Source organism: Lampris incognitus, chromosome 12 (genome assembly GCF_029633865.1).
Source record: "Lampris incognitus isolate fLamInc1 chromosome 12, fLamInc1.hap2, whole genome shotgun sequence".
NCBI classification, from domain to species: domain Eukaryota; kingdom Metazoa; phylum Chordata; class Actinopteri; order Lampriformes; family Lampridae; genus Lampris; species Lampris incognitus.
In genome coordinates this window covers 34,034,989-34,054,416 of record NC_079222.1, presented here as the reverse complement: position 1 = coordinate 34,054,416, position 19,428 = coordinate 34,034,989, and the positions used below count along the sequence as shown (strand labels likewise).

Genomic DNA, 19,428 nt, shown 5'->3' with positions numbered 1-19,428 from the left:
GTGTGCGCGCGCGCACGTGCTCAGACACACAAGCACGGGAGAGGAAGCGTGTCCGTATGATTAATGGGCATGTGCCTGAATTCAGTTTTATACACCCATTCGTTTTTAACGACCGGTCACTTTTTTGAGCGGGGAACACCACAGGTGTACAAAAGTTAAATGAAACATCCGCAATTTTAATGAGAATTATCAACATTTATTTTGGGTGTTCGGGTGCCACGTGTGGACAAAGTCACGGGACCTTATGGCAATCAGATTAAATGAACATTTTTTTCAGAGAGAAAAATGTATAAATAAATCCAATTCGACCCGAACACACCAGGAGGGGGAAGTTATCTAAATGACAGTCCGTGTAAAGTGGGAGCTTGGTCCGACTTGAGATGATTCAAATTCCTACTTGAGAAACAGGGCTCTCCTTTAATTCTCAAACAGATGAACGTGTCTGTATTTGGCAATATGAAAGGGCAGCCACCGGGTTTGCGCAAGAAAAACGTTATCCCTCCAATTGTCCGTCGCTCCTGGGTTATGGCTTTGCAGGTGACTCAATCATCTTCCCTTTCCCCCCCCCCTGCTTTTGTTGCACAGGGTGGCCAATTTTAGAATAAAGGGTACAAAGGCAGGTGATCAGTCGACGTGGTATTTCCTCTCGCAGTTTCACGGGGCAGCCTGCGGTGCCCAAAAGCCATTACGCAAACATCTCAGCTCATGTCAGCGGGTCTCGCCTTCTTCTCTGCGGTTTCAGCAGCCCACCGTTCGTCTTCCCGAGACGTTTCATTGCGACCAGTCGAGCTTAAAACGGGCTACGTGGGCTCGCGACGACAGCCGGACGCGCGGCCGAACTGTCGACGAGCACGCGGCTAGACTCCTTAACGGACGCACGGGCAAACGGTAACGTTTGCGATCCGGCTGTCGTTCTCCGACTCGCCGTGGGTGGCGCTGTTTCCCCCGTCCACCTTTCACGCCGACTTTCCCCCATTACAGTTTAGAGGCAAAAGCGACTAAACCGGCGGAGGTGGAGTCTGAGGTGGGAAGGGAGAAGAAAGGGGAGAGAAGGAAAACGGGGAAAAGGCATACACAACAGAAACGGGGGGAGGACGGAGGAACAGTTTACCTTTACATAAAAAGGCTACATGAAAAGCTGCGGATCCATTGCGACGAAGAGGAATTAAGCAAGATGATAACGCCATACTTCCTAGAGAATTTCTGGGTAGGTGGTGCGTTTTGTTAAATGTGTGTAAGCCCGTTACTACTACTTGTCTTCCCTTCGTTTTGCTTTCCTCTGGGCTATGTGTCAGCCAATAACGACGTGTTATTCCGCTTCTAATGCCGAAGCGGTCATGCGCCGATAACAAGTATGGTGTCCGAGGTTAATAACCGCATGCACTGAGCCTCCTGTCTCTCCGCGATTATTATTCTGCCACCCTGGGCATCGGGGCCTCGGCGGACCTATCTAACATGGGAGCGCAGGGAAGCCCACCCTTTACTTCCGCCAATTGGCTGTCACGCGGTGGTTTGGAACGTCTGTGGTCATTTCCGTGAAAACTATTGGACATTGGCGGTGTCGTTCACAGCGCTGTCCAAACGCGTCATTTTCTTCCGTAACAAAGTTTCAATGAGAGGCCAGATGTTGGGACAAATTGGAGAACAGTTAAAAAGTAAGAATATGGATTAGTAATTTGCCCACGTCGTTGCGGTGTGTGCCGTTAACGTTTACCGCTTAGTGCTGCAGCATGTGTGTCCACATTTCAGCGTCTGGCGGGTTTTCCTCTGACTTCCACATTATTTGACGTGGCTACAATATAGCAGGTTGAAGAAGAAGAAGTCTTCCTTTTTTTTCGGTTAACTGTATGAATCCTGGATATCCGCCTCTCTACTTAAGTAATTAGAGCTCACCTTTCATGTTTAACACACACACAAAAAATCCATAACAAGAAACCAATAGATTGAAAGTGGTCATGCTACCCCCTTTACTGCTCCCCTTTTAGATTAGACTAAACTACAAATACTTTGTGCCAGCTATAGTTTTTAAAGTAACTGTGCTTAAATGTGCTTTAAGTGGATCATAGCGTGATTATAACAGACTTGCATGTAGACAGACCTGAGTACAGGCTGTAATCTGTGGTTGTGATCACCTTTTTTCCTTGGGCCCAGTGAGGCTTGAAGAGCTGCCACAGACATGAATGGAATGGTTGAGGAAGTGAGATGCAGCATAGCTGAAGGGGAATGGCTCTGCTTTGTTGTTTCTCATAATTATCAGGCCGCTGTAGAGTGCGCCAAAATCGAAAGCTCTCATTACATAGTAAGTGGCTGAGATCTTATTTTAAGACATCTTTGTGCTCATACCTTAAATGTGGCGTGTACATGAAATTGGCAGAGGTTCATGCGTTCTAGTTGGCAAGTGAAATGGATTGAGATACGTTGCCAAATCGACACTCGGCTACAAATAGCCACCATTCCAGTGGGCAAAGGTTGTGTGACAAGGTGGTATAAAATTGCAGCATCTTTGTGGGTTGACTTTCTTTAATAAGCAAACAGTATCAAGTGTGTATTGCCGAGAGCTCTTTACTTTTTTTTTTATCTGTGTCTAGTCTTCTAATTCAGAAAATGTAGGTATTTTTTCCATATTTACTTCAGTATGTCTCGATGCTGTTTTATCTCTTTATTTTAGAAATAAGGATTCGTGATGTTCTCCTAAAATACTAGAATAATGTTGAAGGAGGAGATAATGGACCTGTTTAATTAAGCATTCCAAAATCTTTTCGCCAAATCTGTCAGCCAAATGAGAAAAAAAGAGAGCAAAGACTCCCGTGATCCCTGAATCTGCCCTTTGTGCCCTTCAATGAGCCAGTGACAGGATAGATCAGCTGTTCATTTAATATGCAGGACACACACATACCCAGCAATTGGAGATACATCAATTTCCCCTTGACCATAATGAATATTATCAACATTAGACTGACTGGTCTTGATTCCATACTGCTAAGAGATGATGCTATGATGTATAGAAGTGCATATACACTCGAATAAACACAAGTATTTTCTCTATTTTTCCCACTGTACACTTTTTCATAGATATAATCTTGACAACGATCTCTAATATGGACATCATCTGCTCTCAGCTGAATAAACAAGATAATTATGTACACTGATGAGCCAAAACATTATGAGCACTCACAGGTGAACTGAATAATGTTTATAATCTCCAAACAAGAGCACATATGTCAAGGTCTGGGTAGATCAGATGGTCAGTGAACAATCAGTTCTCATAATCAACGTTTTGGATGCAGGAGAAATGAGCAGGAGTAAAGACCTGAGCGTCTGTGACAAGGGCCAAATTGTTATGGCCAGACAACTGGGTCAGAGCATCTCTGAGATGATAAAGCTTGTGGGGTGCTCCTGGTCAGCAGTGGGGAATACCTATCGACAGTGGGCCAAGAAGGGACAAACCACAAACCAGTGACAGTGTGTTGGGCACCCAAGGCTCATCAGTTTGCATGGGCAATGAAGGCTGTCCCGTCTGGTCTGAACCAACAGAAGCTCTACTGTGGCATAAGTCACAGAAAATTCTAATGGTGGTTATGGGAGGAATGTGTCACAGTACACACGGTGCATCACACCCTGCTGTGTCTGAGGCTGCGTAGCCGCAGACCGGTCAGAATGCCCTTGATGACCCCTGCCCACCATCGAAAGCGTGTACAATGGGCACGCAACCGTTGGAACTGGACCTTGGAGCAGTGGAAGAAGTTCTCCTGGTCCGAAGAATCCCCATTTCCTATTAGATCACGTGGATGGCGATGTACATGTGTGCCGTTTACCTGTGGAAGTGATGGCACCGGGATGCACTGTGGGAAGATGACAAGCCGGTGGAGGGAGTGTGATGCTCTGGGCAATGTTCTGCTGGCAAAACCTGGGTCCAGCCATTCATGCGGACGTCAATTTTATACGTGCCACCTACCTAAGCATTATTGCATACCAGGTACACCCCTTCATGGCAATGGTATTCCCTGATGGCAGTGGTCTCTTTCAGCAGGATAATGCGAACTGCTCACATTGTTCGGGAATGTCTTGAGGAACATGATTCAACATGGTCCAAGGAGTTGCCCTGGCCTCCAAATTCTCCAGATCGCAATCTGATTGAGCATCTGTGGGATGCGCTGGACCAACAAGTCCCGATCCATGGTGGCTCCACCTCGCAACTTCCAGGACTTCACGGATCTGCTGTTTAGGTGCCAGATACCACAGGATCCCTTCAAGGGTCTTGTAGGAGTCCACTCCTCGAAGGGCCGGCGCTGTTTTGGCAACACGCGTAGGACCCACAGCATATTAGGCAGGTGGTCATAATGTTTTCGCTCATCAGTGTATCAAAAGCCTGCCATGGAAACACCATGAAGTATCCGTCAAAATTGCATCAATTCATATGTTAGTGGAAAACTTCTGCCCAGTTGGTAAACTAGAGATTGACACAACTTAGTTGGGCATTGTTGTTTTTCTTGAAATGTGCAGTTAGGTTGTGTCTCTATGGTCTGTATTTTGCAGCGCTCACAGGATGTCTGCTTATGTATGTAAACTGCCCCCATAAGCACAAAATTGACTCAGTGAATTAGTCAGTATGTTGGTACAACTGCAGCAGACAGTGCATTTGAGCATAACAGACAATAGTCAAGATTTCTCTAATAGGCTCATGCTTAGTGTGTTCCATAACCCCCTAGCATTTCAGTGGGGAAAATAAGGTTACAGTGATGAGCAGACAATGCTGAGACAGACAACAGCCCCAGGGTATTGTAGCTTTCTCTCCCCAATAGACGGTAGTGTGCAGTCTTCAGGAGTCTCACATTGCGTCTCGTACAAGATTGCTAACACACAATCACAAATACTCAAGTGTAATGACAAATAATAGTGATACAAATACAGAATCGTGGCCTGTTTTTTTTGTTTCTTTTCCCTCAACAAAGCCTTGAATAATAACAATATCAGCAGACAAGTTTTACAATTTCTTACCACCATGGTCTTAAATAATAGCCTGTACTGTTTCCTCTAGGTGTTTGTGATAATATAGAATTGTTTAAGCCATGGAAGACAGTGGGAACCCCCTGAGCGGATGAGAGGGTCCAGGTCAACAGAGTCTTTATGTTCCAGATGGTTTCAATTACTCTTATGTGCTTAAAATTACTCACAAAGTAATGACGTTTCTGTTACACCTTGCATATTAAGAACTCTCAAATCAGGATATAAATTAATGAAATAAATGATTACATGTGCGCTAGAGCTATAGGAATCAGGAAGTGGGTTAAAATGAGATTATTAGCTATGGGGACGCAGTCTTATCATGTTTAGACTATGACCAAGGTTTTGTTGTTGCATACAAATCCACAGACGATCACATTCTTCTTCGCCAGGTTTTGTACCACAACTGCACTTTGCCAGTATGTGCTTTGACATACACATTCCCTATGTGTGCTTCTGTTGGTCTGATAGGTTGTGACAGCTCACTGCACTGTTTACAGACTCCTCCCCATCACATGACCTGGGGCAGACAGCGTGACGTCATAGGACTGTCTGTGTTACTCCCTATGTGCTGAGGGCTCCCTGGTCTACAGACCCGCTTGAGACCACGGTTTACAGTCTGTCTCGAGAGAGGGAGTCGTGTTAAGCTTTCCATAATGCTGAATGCCTCAGTGACCATGTGAAGTGATTTTTTTTCTTCATAGCTTTTACTTAGCAGTCATTTAGAGCAAATCAGTTAGGACACAAAAACTCTTTAGATGTGTTAGTTGAGGCAGATTCTTAATTCTATTTGACTTTGTCCTTTATAATATGCTTGACACCTCTGTGCTTTGGGAAATTAAATTATTTATAGTTCTTGGGGTTTTATACTACCAATAAATTGATGAATATTATCCATTACGTATTATATATTCAGCTTTATTTTCCATCTTTTATTCAGTTTCTTTATGGGTTTATTGCGGGATACTTACTATTTAACTGCTATTTAGCAGTATTACTAACTTATTAGGTATGCGCTGTAACGAGGAATAAGCAAGTGACTGCACATCAATCAGATACAGAGATGATTAATGATTAACAGAAAGTTGCTTTTATCAACAAAAAACAAAAAAAAAGACACACAACACTGCTGGTTTGCTCTGGAGCTACAAACTACTATAATCTGACTTGGGGTGACCCAATCCTTGGCTGCTACCCAAATTAGCAGTGGTCCACTTGGTCGAGTATCCATGGGTGGTCTGTCTCTCCAAGCAACCATTCACCAACTGTGTGCACCGAGCTTTTATTCTGGAAAGCTGCCCATGATGAGTTGAGTGGCTGCAGGTATGGGACTAGCTGCAGATACTCCAAATTCCGGCTTGGATTGCCTCCAATTCTGTCAGTGATAAGTGAACGGAGCTGCAAACTGGAATGTAGTGGCATTTCTCCATCCCGGCCCTCAGACCCTTACATTACCTTTCTCTAGTTCTGGCTTGGACGGGGCGAACATTCTCCCGAGGACGGCTCTACGCTTGATGAGAATCGGGCCAATTTTTGCATCAGGCTGTCCTCGCCAAGTGAAACCACACAATAATCAGGGGCAGATTATCCTCTTGTGGGAAAGTGTTCAAGACTCATGGTTCCATTCCTCCCGGCTGATGTCCGACCAGTCTGTGCGGCTGTCTAAGCAAGTTTGATTTTTATCACAACTGCATGGCATAGTGTGAATGAGTCAAAGACTGAAATCAGAGACCAGCTCTGGCAACAGCCAATGGAATTGAAGCTTTGGAACATAAACGGAACGGGAAAGTCATGCAGTCACTTTATCAATAATAAATTCTACCAGCACACACAAGGGAAAAAAAACATTTCATGACAATGGCCAAGACAATGGCTCTTGTAGAGCCGCCTTTACTCTTTATGCAGAGTAACCTATACAGTCTTCGCCGTGGCCATCTCTCAAGCAGTCTTCTTCAGTGTGTCTTGACTGTGAGTTTGAAGCAGCGAGACAGCTATAAAAACTATGCTAAAAACTAACTGTTCGTGTTCTGTATTTGTTTATTTACTATACTTTGACCAACATTTTGACTTGGATGAGAGTGCTATTACCAGTCTGCCGGTCATCTTGCTCTCTTCTTCTGTGGTCTTTGTTCTTTGGTTTCCTTTTTTTTAAAATTATTTTACAATATTTTTATTGGGATTTTCCACTGTACAGTACAGAAAACAGAAACCTATATTAAAAAAAAGAAACAAAGGAGAAAAAAGAAACAGGGCGTATTTAAGGAAAATAATGAATTACACCGCTGCATCACTAGCACAACACATCTTAGCACTCAATATTAGAGGTGAACGGCACACTATGTATTTTGTTGCTGGTCAGGTTCAGTGTTGTACTGAGCAAGGTGATCCAGAAATGGCTGCCATATATCAAAAAAATTATTAAGATTGGCCATCATGCCATAACAAACTTTTTCCCTTTGTAATATACCAGTGAGCTCAGTTAACCAAGTCTTAACCTGAGGCACAGTATCTGACTCCCAGAGCCTTAAAATTACTTTCTTTGCGCTTACCATTCCATACATAATAGTGCTTTGCACGGAGACACTGGTTTAGTAGAGAAAGAGAAAACCCAAATAGTGCCATCTCTGGATCAGGTTCAAACACACAGCCATACATGTCAGAGAACCACTTGAATGTCACACCAAAAATGATACAGTTTTGGGCATGTCCAGAAAAGGTGGGTTGGAGAGCCTTCTACAGATTTACATCGATCACGTAGAGAGGAAATGATAAGAAAGATTCCGTGCAATTTAGTTTTTGAATAAGGAAGCCTGTGCATCACTTTGAATTGGATTAATTGATGCCTAGCATTAATACAACAAGACCCGGTCCTGTTAAGGGCCTCCTCCCAAACATCATCCCTAATCTGTATACCCAGTTCCTTCTCCTAGGCATTTTTCAGAGTGTATAGCATAATTCACTTGTTCAGAAAATATATTTACAAAGTCTGAGACCAGTTTTTTGGACTCAGGTGGGCCCAACAAAAGCTTATAAATCATATATATATATTATATTTTAACCAAAAATTAAATATATGTATATATTATATATTTTAACCAAAAATTATGCATTTTTAATTTAATTAAAAAATTTCATATGAAGAGGGAAGTATTTTTGCTCATAAGAACAATAAAAGTCTGAGATTTATGTGACATTTTTTAAGTGTTACCTTACATGAATGTGAGAAATGGTCAGAGTGGACATGAGAAAATGATTGTAATTTAACAAGAACAGCTAAAAATATACAAATTGTAGATTTATTATTTAATTGTATTTTGCTTCATGCTAACCAGTACACTTGAATCAGTGGCTTTAGACACTGAAAACATTACTGACAGTTTTATTATGCCTCCTTGTCCCCTTTGAATGTTGTGGACTCAAACTTAACACTTTCTATGGAATGGCCCAAATGCTAGCTAGATGGCAAGACTGTGTAACCTACTATGAAATGGCAAGGAAAGTATGAGCTGCTTTTGGTTACAGTCGATTTGAGTTTTGATTGCATCCTAGGGGAAACAGGTTAAAAAAATACACAGCTGGCTAGCTATGTCTTACCTTTGCCATTATGAGGTACGTCCCCCTGCTGTGAGCGTAGCACCGCGATTCTGTAACCCAACCAGCTACAAAGAACTGGTAAGCATCCAGACTTTGGTATGCTTTTAGGTCAGCACCTGTGTATGGGGACACTCCGTTGGTAACATAGTGGTACAGATCGTGTGGATTGAACTCGGGCAGACTGGACGGTTTTGCTAGATCCATGAACACATCGGTAGGAAGAAGGTACGGGTCGGTAGCTAACCCTGCTATCGCTAGCTTCTCCACATATCGCTCTTTGTGCCGTCCTACAAGGTGACTCACTTCACAGGACAACTCCACAACATTACTCTGACTATTGGTAGCCATCACTTAAATGTAAACTATAATAGCTACTCATACGACACAATATTTTGTTTGTTTTTGTTGTTCGCTTTTGAATTTTCCGGTCTATCACTTCCTGCCGTCCGTCATGGCGTTCATATTCCCCACGAGTGGGACGTGACGTCACGTGCAAAGGGTCAATAGAAAAAGGAAAGGTCCTCCATTTTTCAACGTTCCCCTCAGTTTTTCCACTTTTTCAAGAAAGTTCATCTTAAAAATTAGTTTAGGGACTTTTGGCAGAACTACTCCAGGATACTTCAGTTTATCCGTAATTTTGAAAGGGAGATTATGCAGACATTCAGTGTTAAGGTCAGCACCCAGTGACATAAATTCACTCTTCTGCCAATTAATTGTATATCCTGAAACGTCACCAAATGACGTTACAAGATCTAGCAAAATGGAAACAGGTTGGGATAGGAAGAGGACAACATCATCCGCGTATCGGGAAATGTGATGATCCACATTCCTCAATCAGATGGGTTCAATAGAAAGGTGATCACTAATACTGATGGCGAGGAGCTCAACAGTGACTGCAAAGAGCAACAGGCTGATGGGACAGCCCTTTCATGTGCTGCGATGCAACAAGACTGGCACAGATCTTTCTTGGTTTGTCAGGATGGAGGTAGATGGGTGAGCATACAGTGTTTTAATCCATGAGACAATTTGGCTACTAAACCAAATATCATCCAATACCTTCACCATATAGGCCCATTCCACCTGATCAAATGCCTTCTCTACATCTAGGAAAAGGACAGCCACCTTAGTACCCTTCCTACACCTATGGTACATTATCTTCATTAGTCTTTTGACGTTAAAAAATACAAATCTATTGGTGACAAAGCCAGTTTGATCAGCATGGATGATGGGTGGAATATGTTTATTTAACCTGTTTGCTAATAACGTCATAAAAAATTTCATGTCTGAGTTCAGTAATGCAATAGGATGAAAAGACGAAGGCTCAGTTTCACCCCTAGCTTCTTTTAGTAATAAGGACATATTGGCTTCATGTAGTGTACAGGGGAGTTTCCAAATTTCAAATGAACGCGTGAACGTCCTCAGAAGAAGGGGAGCCACCTTCCTGGAATATTTTTGTACAGTTTAATGCCAAAACCATCTGGGACAGTGGCCTTGCCATTGGGGAATGATTTTATAGCGTCCAAAATCTCTTGAGTGGTGACATCAGAATTTAAAGCCTCTCGAGCAGCATCGCTCAACTTAGGGAGATTCAGCCACCCCAACCAATCAGAAATGTCCCCTTTTGCTTTTGACATGTATAACTATTCATAATATTCCTTAAAGCAATCATTTATACCTTTAGGAGCAATAACAATGTCCTCAGATTTTGATTTGATTTTGTGCATGGCTCTACTAGCTTGTAAAACTCTTAGCTGTTGGGTCAATAATTTTTGGGGCTTATCCCCCAGCTCAAAATTTTTTTGTGTAATCTTAAACAGTTGGTCACGCACCCGAGCAGATAGGATGATATTATATTCATATTTCAATTTTAAGAATATATTTTAAAATGGAAGGGCTGGAGAAATCTCTATAAATAAGTTCCAATTGTGATAGTTCAGTTTCAATTTCTAAGAGGCGTTTTTGTCTTTCCTTTTTGAAATGATATGGCCCCTAATCGCAACTTTAAAGGTTTCACATAAAATAGAGTCTGTGACATCCAAGTTATCATTGGTTTCAAGGAATTCTGAAAACTTAGTAGCTATGAAATGTGAGAATGATGCATCAGAGAGCAGTGATGGGTGAGGGCGCCAGTTATACTGTTGCCTTTTACGATTAAGGTCAAGAACTAATGAAGTCGAGGAATAGTCAGAAATTAAAATATTGTGACATCAATTTAGAATCAAGTAAGACATAATCTATTCTTGAAAAAGACTGAATTTGTGTATTTGTGGGGGGGGGGGGGGGAGAATAATCTTTGTCTGTAGGATGTACCAGTCTCCAAATATCAACCAAATTATGGAAGTTATGAAGTTATTCAAAACCGTGGGGGAGGTAGGTGATTTACTTGTTTGGGCTGACTTGTCCAAGCAATTATCAAGCACGCAGTTGAAATCGCCACCTATAATCATGTGTTATCCGAGGGATCGGGCAGTAAATTAAACATCTTACGGAAGAAGGCTGGGTAATCAAAATTCGGACCATATACGTTAGTGAGTGTAGCATGAAATGAATAAATGTGGCTAGTTACCAAAATATATCGGCTGTTTGATCACTCACAGTAGAAACATATCTAAATGGAACAGTCTGATGAATCAAAATTGTCGCTCCCCTGGCTTTACTGGAGAACGTGGACTGAAAAATCTGGTTTGCCCAGCTAAGCAACTTTTCTTCTGCGGGTCTAATGAGTGTTACGTGTAAATATATGATGTCAGCGGACAGAGATTATAAATGAGAAAGACACTCAAGCTCGTTTGTGCACGTCTCCCAGTCCAGCTTAGTGAAAGTAATGCCACCACCTTGAGAAGGGAAACCAGGATGCATGTCGAGTTTGAATAGTAGCAGTGTACACACATAATGCCCTTGTAAAACACTGGCAGATGATACGAATAAGTTTAAAAAAAAACAGGAACAATAAGTACATTACCCCCCCCCCCGCCCCACTTTCCCAAACAAAGTGAGAGCGAAAGCCCCACATATTCACTTAGGGGTTGCTGGACCATATATGAACATGGCAGATAAGTTGATAAGGGACCCTCTGCTCCCTCTCCGTGGACAAATGAAAATGAATGAAAATGTCCCGGTGTGAGTGACAGCAAAATTAAAATCACATATCAAAATACGCCATGTCACTGAATGGGTGATTAATGTTCAAACCAAAGTCTCTGCAAAAGCCTCAGCCTCTCGCGGGGAAGAAAACACCTGGTCGGAAGGTGCCATGGGTGACGCTTTGCTGTGCCGGGTAGATGAAACCGTTCCTCACGCCAGGCTCCTGGAGTCGGTTTCGGGCATCATCAGAAGCCTGGCGTTACTTAATCTCTTCCGCCAGGTAGTCGGGAAAGAAGTGAACCTTTTAGTGCAGAGGGAAACTGCTGGCGGGCCAGTTGTAGTATTCTCTTCTTCGTTTGGAAATGATGAATCCGTGCTATCATTACGCGGCACCTTCAGGAACCTGCCTTCCCAGGCGATGTTCTCGATCTGCTTCCAGCGGCTTACAGAAATTGCCAGCACGCAGCAGCTCAGGGATAAGCTTCGTCAAGGAGTCCGTTGGACATCCGTTCTTGATCTTCTGAGGTAGGGCAATGATTTTAGTATCCTGCCGCCTGGAGCGAGCCCTGAGGTCACTTACTTTCCTGAGAAGTGTGTCGTTCTCTGACTGCATTTTCGTGCACGTCTGCTCGACAAGCAAGAGGCGGCAGTCATAGTCGGAGCTAGCGTTTTCCACCTCCTTTATTCGGTTACCGAGACTCAACAAAGATGCCAGCGGTACTTCAAGTCGTCAGATCGGTCGGTCTTGCTCATACATCGTGGTAGGGATAGGATGTTTGTGGACTCTGCGTAAGGCTCATTACTCGCCTCTGAGGCTGCTGCGGCCTGCTCAGCTAGCTCCAAATGCGGTTGACCATCAGTCTCCTTTGGGGCTTTATCCTGCTTCTTCCCCCTTTTGGCTTTCGGTTTTGTCATCCTGGGGCTTTTTAGACATAGGAAATTAAGAAGAAAAACCGGCAAGTTAAATTAAATATTGAGTGACCAAATTATTTCGAGTATGGAGAGGAGCCCTGGAAAAGCACGTCTACTAGCGCTCCCCCCGACTCTTTGTTTCTGCTAGATTCCACAACATTTTAGAACAAGACATGAAGAACCAGACAGTGTGAAACCCTCTACTTGTCCCCTGTCAACCTAGTGTGAATTGGATCAAGACAGCAGGCAATAGCGGTGGTTAAGAACAGTCTTTAAGTCTGAATGGCCTACATCAGCAAAGACTGGTTCAGTCGCCAAATGTAGGGCCACCTTGAGTGCATCTCTCATGGGCAGAACATCTGCATTACTTTGTTGTGCTCTTCATCTGAGGTTACAGAAAAACTTGCCTCTTGCATGATGAATGACCATCCTTCGACAACTGTGCCCCTTTTGTCATTCATACCATGGAATTATTATTTTTTTTTATAAATTTATTTCTGATTTTTCCCTTTTTTCTCCCAATTTAGTGGCCAATCGATCCCTATTTTAATTCAAACACCCACCCTCGCACTGTATGCGTTCGCCAACTGCATCTCTCCGGCCGGCAGTCTCGAAGGAGACCGCCTCGCCACTTTCGTGACAAGGCGACACCAAGCCGAACCACTGTTTTTCCGACACACACAGAGACGCATTCACGTGACGAACACAAGCCGACTCCGCCCCCCTCCTGAAGACAGCGTTGCCAATGATCGCTGCTTCGTCGAGTCCGGCCATAGTCGGATCTGACGAGACCGGGGCGCGAACCCCAGTCCCCAGTGGGCAACTGCATCGACACAGAGCCGATGCTTAGACCGCTACACCAATACCATGGAATTATGATCTGTCAGGAGAATGAACTGGCATCCAAAAAGATGGTATCTCCTGGATCACCACCTTGCCGTGGTGGAGAAGCTTGCATGTACCAATGGTCCCAAGAGCTTTGCCGTCTGGAGCTTGGCTCCTGGTAGGGTTTTCCAAGGCGAATTGGTCAAGGTGGAGGTTCCAGATAAAGCGCGATCCAACAATGACCTCAACAGCGGAACTGGCGGAAGATGTCTCCAGGTCACAACAGCAGTGAAGGCGGATGAATGCTGCAACAGAGGGTGGTACCCAATCGTTTTGGTTCTACAAGCCATTGGACTCTGGCCTCCCCCTGCCAAGGACCGTGTGGTGGCTGCAGGCGCATTAGCCACTCCACGTAAAAAGCTGACACATACAGATGTCCTCTCATTTTGTGGCTCCAGGATCAGCCTGTAAACCCATCTGAGGATCCAGAGGGAGGACAGTCATACTCGACTCTGAGTGACCGCCGATGATGATTGTTGGTGCCCCAAAGCTGTCTTGATGGACAGCCCTTCCTCTTCTACCGTAGCATTTTTTTTCTCCCTTGGGTTGAGTTTTCTAGACAAGCTTGGGTATTCACCTTATACTTCTTGATCCTATGACTTGTCCACCCTGGACGTAGGGTTGACATCATCCATCCATCCATCCGTTGTCTTAGCCGCTTATCCTGGTCTCAGGGTCGCGGAGATGCTGGAGCCTATTCCAGCAGTCATTGGGCGGCAGGCGGGGAGACACCCTAGACAGGCCGCCAGGCCATCACAGGGCTCACACACACACACACACACACACACACACACACACACACACACACACACACACACACACACACACACACATACACACACACACACACACACATACACACACACATACACACACACATACACACACACATACACACACAGACATTCATTCCTAGGGACAAGTTAGTAACGCCAATTCATCTGACTTACATGTCTTTGGACTGTTAGAGGAAACCGGAGTCCCCGGAGGAAACCCATGCAAATTTTGATATTTCACTAACTTTCTGAAAGTCACTCGAGAACCTCTTGATGGAGTCTGGCATGGAGACCAGCATGATAGGGCTGGTTCATTCACTCTAGGACTGCCCCACAACTCATAACTATAACATATTTAACTGTAACTGTATAACATATTGCTGTATAACATATTCCAAGTATAACTGATTTTCAAAGGAAGTTTAGTGCAATCATCTTAAAATCATGCTCCTAGGGGTCAAAGGCTTTTCAAAAATCTAAAAGATCTCAATCTATTAACCAATATAAGAGCAAAGACTTTGTAATCGTTATTTAATAAAGAGATTGGGTGTCAGTTATTTAATATGAGGGGATCTCTTAGATTTAGAAATCAGGGCGATTGGGTCCTGACATAATGCAGACACATGCCAACATATGCCTGTGGAGGCATGGAGGTGTTTAGGAGAGATGGCAGTGGAGTTTTTAACTAGATTGTTTAACACGATCTTGGAAAGTGAGAGGATGCCTGAGGAGTGGAGAAGAAGCATAACGGTACCGATTTCCAAGAATAAGGGCGATGTACAGAGCTGTAGTAACTACAGAGGAATAAAGTTGATCAGCCACAGCGTGAAGATATGGTAAAGAATAGTGGATGCTAGATCAAGAGGAGAGGTGATGATCAGCGAGCAGCAGTATGGTTTCATGCCACAAAAGAGCACCACAGATGCGATGTTTGCTTTGAGAATGTTGATTGGGAAGGATAGAGAAGGTCAAGAGGAGTTACATTGTGTCTTTGTGGATTTACAGAAAGCATATGGCAGGGTGCCGAGAGAGGAGGTGTGGTATTGTGTGAGGAAGTCGGGAGTTGCAGAGAAGTATGTAGGAGTGGTGCAGGATATGTATGAGGGAAGTGTGACGGTGGTGAGGTGTGCGGCAGGAATGAAAGATGGGTTCAAGGTGGAGGTGGGATTACATCAAGGATTGGCTCTGAGCCCTTTCTTGTTTGCAATGGTGATGGACAGTTTGATGGACAAGATCAGAAAGGAGTCTCCGTGGACTAGGACTATGGTGGACTATGGTGGATTATGGTGGCGTCTGGACACTGCTTGGCATCCTCCTCTCCATATTCTTCATGTATTTTATAATTTCATTATAATTCTGGTATCCTCTTTCAATCTTGTATTCTGTAAAATTGTGTATACACAACATCCATTGCACGTTTTCCATCCTGGGATCGCTCCTCTGTTGCTCTCCCTGAGGTTTCTCCCTGTTAAAGGTTTTTTATTTTTAGGGAGTTGATCCTCCTCCGATGCGAGGGTCTAAGGACAGGATGATGTGATGCTGTAAAGCCCCCTGATGCAAATTTGTGATATTGGGCTATACAAACAAAACTGACTTGACTATAATGTTCACAGATTACATTGAGATCTGTAGTGAGAGTATGCAGCAGGTTGAGGAGAGCCTGGAGAGGTGAAGGTGTATACACTGGAGAGAAGAGGAATGAAAGTCAGTAGGAGCAAGACGGAATACATATGTGTGAACGAGAGTGAGGGCAGCGGAATGGTGAGGATTCAAGGAGTAGAGGTGGGAAAGGTGGATAAGTTTAAATAAACTATTCAAAGTAACAGGTAGTGTGGAAGAGAGGTGAAGAAGAGAGTGCAGGCAAGGTGGAGCGGATGGAGAAGAGTGTCAGGAGTGATTTGCAACAGAAGGGTACCAGCAAGAGTTAAAGGGAAGGTTTAAAACTTGGTAGTGAGACCAGCTGTGTTGTATGGTTTGGAGACAGTGGCACTGATGAAAAGACAGGAGGCGAAGCTGGAGGTGGCAGAGTTGAAGATGCTAAGATTTTCATCGGGAGTGATGAAGAAGGACAGTATTAGGAACGAGTATATTAGAGGGACAGCTCAAGTTGGATGGTTTGGAGACAAAGCAAGAGAGGTGAGATTGAGATGGCTTGGACATGTGTGGAGGAGAGATGCTGGGTATATCGGTAGAAGGACGCTGCCAGGGAAGAGGAAAAGAGGAAGGCCAAAGAGGAGGTTCATGGATGTGGTGAGGGAGGGCATGCAGGTGGGTTGGCGTGACAGAGGAAGATGCAGAGGACAGAAGAGGTGGAAACGGATGATCCGCTGTGGCGACCCCTAACAGTAGTAGTAGATAATGTAGGAGGGAGTGAACCTCCGTTAGTACTTTCTGTGAATAACTTCTTTTAGAAACGGGGCTAAGCTTGCCAAAAATTGTTTATGAAATTCAGCTGTGAAGCAGTCTGTCCCAGTTGATTTATTGATTTTCAAATTGTTTATAGCACCGGGGATTTTAGCCAATGAAATGGGTCTGTCACAAAAATCACTGTCAGCCTCACTCAACTGATTAATATTTGATGGCAGTACTTGGAAGCGCAGTGGTTGCTTTAAAACTGAGCACAATTGTTTGCTATTTTCTTTTGATCATCAGTGATCAACCCATCAGTTCTCGTTACTGTATAGTGTTGTTTTAGATTGTTGTCTTTCTAGTCTAAAAAAATATGCAGAGTTCTGCTCTCACTCTATGAGTCATCTTCTACGTGATCTAACAAATGCTCCTTCAGCTTTACACTTACTCACCGCATCCAGCCTACACTGCTCAGTCTTTTCTGACTCAGTGAGTACAACTTCTTAGTACTTAGCAATCTGATATTTAAACAACTCCAATTATTATCATACACATTTTCCTTTAGAGCTTTGTTCCAGTAATGTTTACTAATTTTTTTTCAATTTCAATAGTTACAACACTATGTTTAAGAATAGTGGTATTAAGTTTCCCGTATGTGGATTTAGGAGTAGTGGAGAAAACGATAAAGGAATAGAAATATGGATAGTCTTATGATCAGATAATGATGACGGTAAAATATCAAAAATGTAAAAAAAAATTGGGACATTTTGGCTGTGTGTTTTTTGTGTTATACTGCTGTGGGCTGGGGGAAACGAAATTGCATTTGTTTGTGTATGCAAGTACGTCTAAGAAATGACAATAAATTGTTCCTGATTACTGATCTGTGATTTTTTTTGGGGGGGGATCTTTAGAGATAAGCCAATAATCAATACGTGACTGGCTTGATTGTGACTTGTTGCACCATGTATATGATTTCTGTAGTAGATGGGTATACGTCCATGCATCAGTTAAATTAAGTCTGTGTATGAACTTCTTCACTTGAGAACTGGAGGAGTCTGAACTCCTTGAAGGCCATCTGTCAACATGATTATCCAGCACATTATTGAAGTCTCCACTGGAAATTATGGAAGAATTTGGAAATTTCGATAACCAGTGAGGTAGTCGTCTTTCTAATCTGTCAATATAAATGTTATTCTCTGTTTGTGAGTTAAAACCATAAACATTAACTATGATGTAGTTGAAGTTTGCAATTTCAAGTACAAGGAATATATTAAAATGGCCATCTTTGTTAGTCAGAAATTAAAACTTTCCCATAAAAACGGTTTCTTTCAAAATGCAAACACCAGCCGAGCGTTCTGACCCATGAGACAACCATAAATCACATACCCACTGTGATCTCCAGAAATGAGCATCCTGTTTAGTTGAGGGAGATTGTTGTATAAAGCAATAGTCAGTATTATATTGTATGCAATATGGAAATGTAGCTTTACATTTGTCGTCGTTTCTTAGCCTTCTGCGTTTAGTGAAGTATAATGAATGAAAAGGAATAATAAGAAAAGGGAATAGATTGCTAGACCAAATAAGTGATAATACACCGAAACAGAAAACTTGTGACCACTAAGAATGTACTAACAAAGGGATGAGAGCAGCAAACCTTTTTTTAGGACAAATGTGAACACATGGTGCAGAATCAAGTAACATTATGTGAACATGAAAATACAGTAAAATGTGTTCAATGTGGCAAATATCCTCTCGAAAGTTGTAAGAATGTTATTTTTCTCATCTTTTTAAATAAAGAGGTAATGAAAAAACTAAAAGTAGCTGCTTCCAACTATACCCTACAGCATCTTTTAAGTAGTACTTGTACATATCTTCAACATAAATTACATATTCAGCTTAGCAGCTTTTAGCATAGGGCATCTTGTTTCTAATTAACTTGCTCATGTAAAAACAAAACATATTAAGTAACACTGTAAACTGTACCCTGATTGTACCTCGTGCTAAATTTGGCACACCAACTGTGTCTTGAAGGAGGGAATATTTCAGTTCCATTCACAAAAGCACGGCCTCCAACAAAGAAAGCCAGCTTGTGTTATTTCCGTACCTTTTCCACGGCGGGCCACAGCCTATCCCTTCTTGCTCTGTCTTCTGTGGACAAGTCCTCTGCCAGCGTCACGTTTTTATTATTCGGAAAGGTTGAAGTTTTCGCAGAAAGCCAAACAGCTTCGCGATAGATCTGAGAAGTGAACTGTAGGATGATGCCTCTGAGTTGGGTGCTGTTTGGTTTCCTGGGGCCAAGGCCCAATCAGTGACCTCTGGTAGCTTATCTTTGGCCTCTGGAAGACGAGCTTGGCACAACTGGATTATTTCTTGTCGTACGTCCTGCTTTTCATTCTCATCGAAGCCGTAGAGTTTTAGATTCCAGTGGTGTGAGTAGCTTTCCAAATGAGAGATCCGGGGGCCGCTCTGATGGCCGAGCGGACTAAACCGCCGTTCTTGCAACCCGCTCGTCATGTGGCTGGGAGGTTCGTATCCCGGACTCGTCGTAACCGGTCACGGCCAGAGCGTCCACGCGGTAAGGCATTCATTAGGCCACCCTTACCCGAGGGATAGTGGGTGTAGATCGGTGTAGTGTTCGGGGACTCGTCGTTCTCCAGCGACCCCCTCTGGCCCACCCGGGCGCCTGCAGCCAAGCAACCGAAAGCTTTCTCCCTACGCCTCCTTCGCGGCCTGAAGGTAATGCGATCCATGCGAGGCTTCAGCGTGTAAAATGGCGAGAGCAGCCGACACGAGTTTGAAGGAAGCTGGTGTTACGACTATCTCC

The 19,428-nt window shown here is 43.4% G+C and overlaps 1 protein-coding gene across 1 annotated transcript in view; it reads left to right on the top strand.

Annotated features, from left to right (window-relative positions):
- The first annotated feature begins 1,078 nt into the window (after positions 1–1,078).
- fcho2 (FCH and mu domain containing endocytic adaptor 2) overlaps positions 1,079–19,428 on the top strand; it is a 64,136-nt gene continuing 45,786 nt past the window's right edge. Inside the window, exon 1 of the mRNA XM_056290274.1 lies at positions 1,079–1,207. Within this exon, the coding sequence (XP_056146249.1) occupies positions 1,175–1,207 (33 nt within the window). The 5' untranslated portion in view covers positions 1,079–1,174. The remainder of the gene's footprint in view (positions 1,208–19,428) is intronic.